At 41.8% G+C, this 2,262-nt stretch overlaps 1 protein-coding gene across 1 annotated transcript; it reads right to left on the bottom strand.

Moving 5' to 3' along the window:
• Positions 1-279: 279 nt before the first annotated feature.
• Positions 280-2,013, bottom strand: LOC149250550 (uncharacterized). The gene has a single exon (XM_089456450.1). It carries the CDS (start codon positions 1,946-1,948, stop codon positions 290-292), a length of 1,659 nt encoding a protein of 552 aa, XP_089312576.1. The 5' UTR covers positions 1,949-2,013; the 3' UTR covers positions 280-289.
• Between the last annotated feature and the right edge of the window lie 249 nt (positions 2,014-2,262).

The following is a 2,262-nucleotide window of genomic DNA, read 5'->3' as shown; positions in this document are numbered from 1 at the left end:
TTAACAATTAAGTTAAATATAATTTTACGTAAACTTATAAGAAAAAACATATAAATAAATCATATAACCATAAAACATATAAGAGCTTATGAGAAGCAGTTCAATTAGCAATCATCATGTTATAAAGTATTATGTAAATTGTGAAATTTAAAATTCAAATCCCTCATAGATGTTTACCCCAAAAAAGAACCATAAAATCATGAATACATAAAAGCTATATTAATAAAAAAATTGCAAAATACAATAGAGATCATCCAACTCCAGCCAAGTTAGAATTGAGCATGAATGGCTACTCCCACTTTCCTCCAACTCCAGCCAATATAGTATTCAGCAAGAATGCAGAAGAGTAGACAAGAATTCCACCTTCAGCCCATCTGGACTCATCTTCCAAATACTCCCCCAGAAGATAGCTACCGAATCCCCACTTCACCCAAACCATGCCTTGCAGAGCACTGTACAGCCAACTCCCAAAAGCCTTTGTACCAAGAACTGCTGCTACTGCACTGCCCGATAAAATGCACAGTGCCTCCAAAACTATCACTGCCCATATCATTCCAAACTCCCTCCAACGAAGCCTGTTCAAATATAAATGGAAACAATCCATGCCCAAACCAATACCAGTGGCCGCCATTATGGAGGCAACTCTAGGTTTAGAGGGTGGCATGGAGTACATATGAGACCAGTTGCCAATGCCTGCTCCAAATGCAATTGCCACAGCCCACCAAATAGAGCACATCAAGTTGACACCACCTGCAATGAATGACAAAGTTCTGAGGCCAAGAAAAGGACCTCTGAAAGTCAGCACTTGACAAACATGGGTGTTTCTGGCTGTGGCATTCACCATAGCTTTAGTTAGAAACACATTGGCTACAAACCCATTTCCTCTATTGTCGACAACATAATCCCTGATAACCCTTCTTGCTAACATAGAACTAGAGAATCCATCCACTCTGAACAACCCAGTTAATGCAAGGTTGACTGACACTTCTATGAGCCTGGGCACTACTAAGGAGGCTGTGCTGTATTCTACTGATTCCACTGTAGATCCTCTGCTGTCCCCCATGTAGCCTTCCAGAGCCACCAAAGCCATGTCTCTCACTCCTCTGGCCTCCTCATCTTTACTCCTGAAAGATCTGATCAGCAGCTTTGTCCAGTCATCATAGGCTGCAGGAAGCACTGGAATGCATATGCAAATAGGTTTTTCCTGGATCGATCTCCTGACCATATCAAGCGTTTCACAGACTGCAGCAGGGAATTCAGTCTTGGGGTCACCCTCTGTTAATCTCTGCCTTGCAAATTCATCGAGCTCCACATACAGCAATCCCTGATTGCAGCCATGGCAGCCATTTCTAAGGCACTGAAGAGATGGCAGCAGGCAGAGGGAATGCGAGAGTTGCTTCAGAGTTCCAGGCATCCGAAGGGCAAGCATGATTATGATCTGTTCCAGTGTCCAGAATATAACACATTGGCATGGTTCCACGCATTCGCATATTTCTGCAGTGATTACTGCAGATTCTAAAGGAAGACATTGCAGGAGTATTGAATCCACGTTATGGGAATTGGAGGCATATTTCATGAATTGCCTCATAGAAGAATTGGGCATTTGGGTTGACAGCATTACAACAGAAGCAGCCTGTATATCACTATCTGTAGCCAATCCAAACCCATTTAAATCTTCCAATTGGGGACCCCTTATGGTGGCCAGAATGTCCCTTGCACCCATTTCAAGATCTAGCCTTCCTCTCAAGAAACTGGTAGTAAAGGCTGCAAGATTGCCCAAGGAAGTCATTCCTGCATCCAGGAAGCTGACAGAACCTGTTACTGCATCACTTAGCTCAATCTGCCCAACAGCAATATTGGACAACCATCCTAGACAGGCAACCAACTTCAGAATAAAAAACTGCATCGTGTATTGCCTTCCCTGCCAATACTGGAATACAGAACCCATTTTAGAATGCAAGACCTACAATGCAATTTCTTGCACAACTGTAAAGTCTTACCAGGAGCTTCTTATCAAGCTACTCTCGTTCGGTCTTCTCTCTGTTGATGTAAATGTTGATTAAATCCAAATAATTTTATTTTCATCGAAAAGTTACACAAATGATGTTGTTGGTTTAAATATAATGAATGTGAAGGAGATTTCCAAGTGGATAACTTCTGTAATGAGTAAAATGGATAAAGAAGAAAGTGAAAGGCATAACTCTTCTATCATCAGAGAATGAACAGATCTTGTCAATGGCTTTGCTTAAAAGGTTTGGACCC

This window comes from Pinus tabuliformis, chromosome 7 (assembly GCF_031772625.1).
Source record: "Pinus tabuliformis cultivar Carrire ecotype Pingquan chromosome 7, CPIR1, whole genome shotgun sequence".
In the NCBI taxonomy this organism is placed as follows: domain Eukaryota; kingdom Viridiplantae; phylum Streptophyta; class Pinopsida; order Pinales; family Pinaceae; genus Pinus; species Pinus tabuliformis.
Note: the sequence above shows the minus strand (reverse complement) of the source record. Positions and strands in the feature narration are given on the sequence as shown.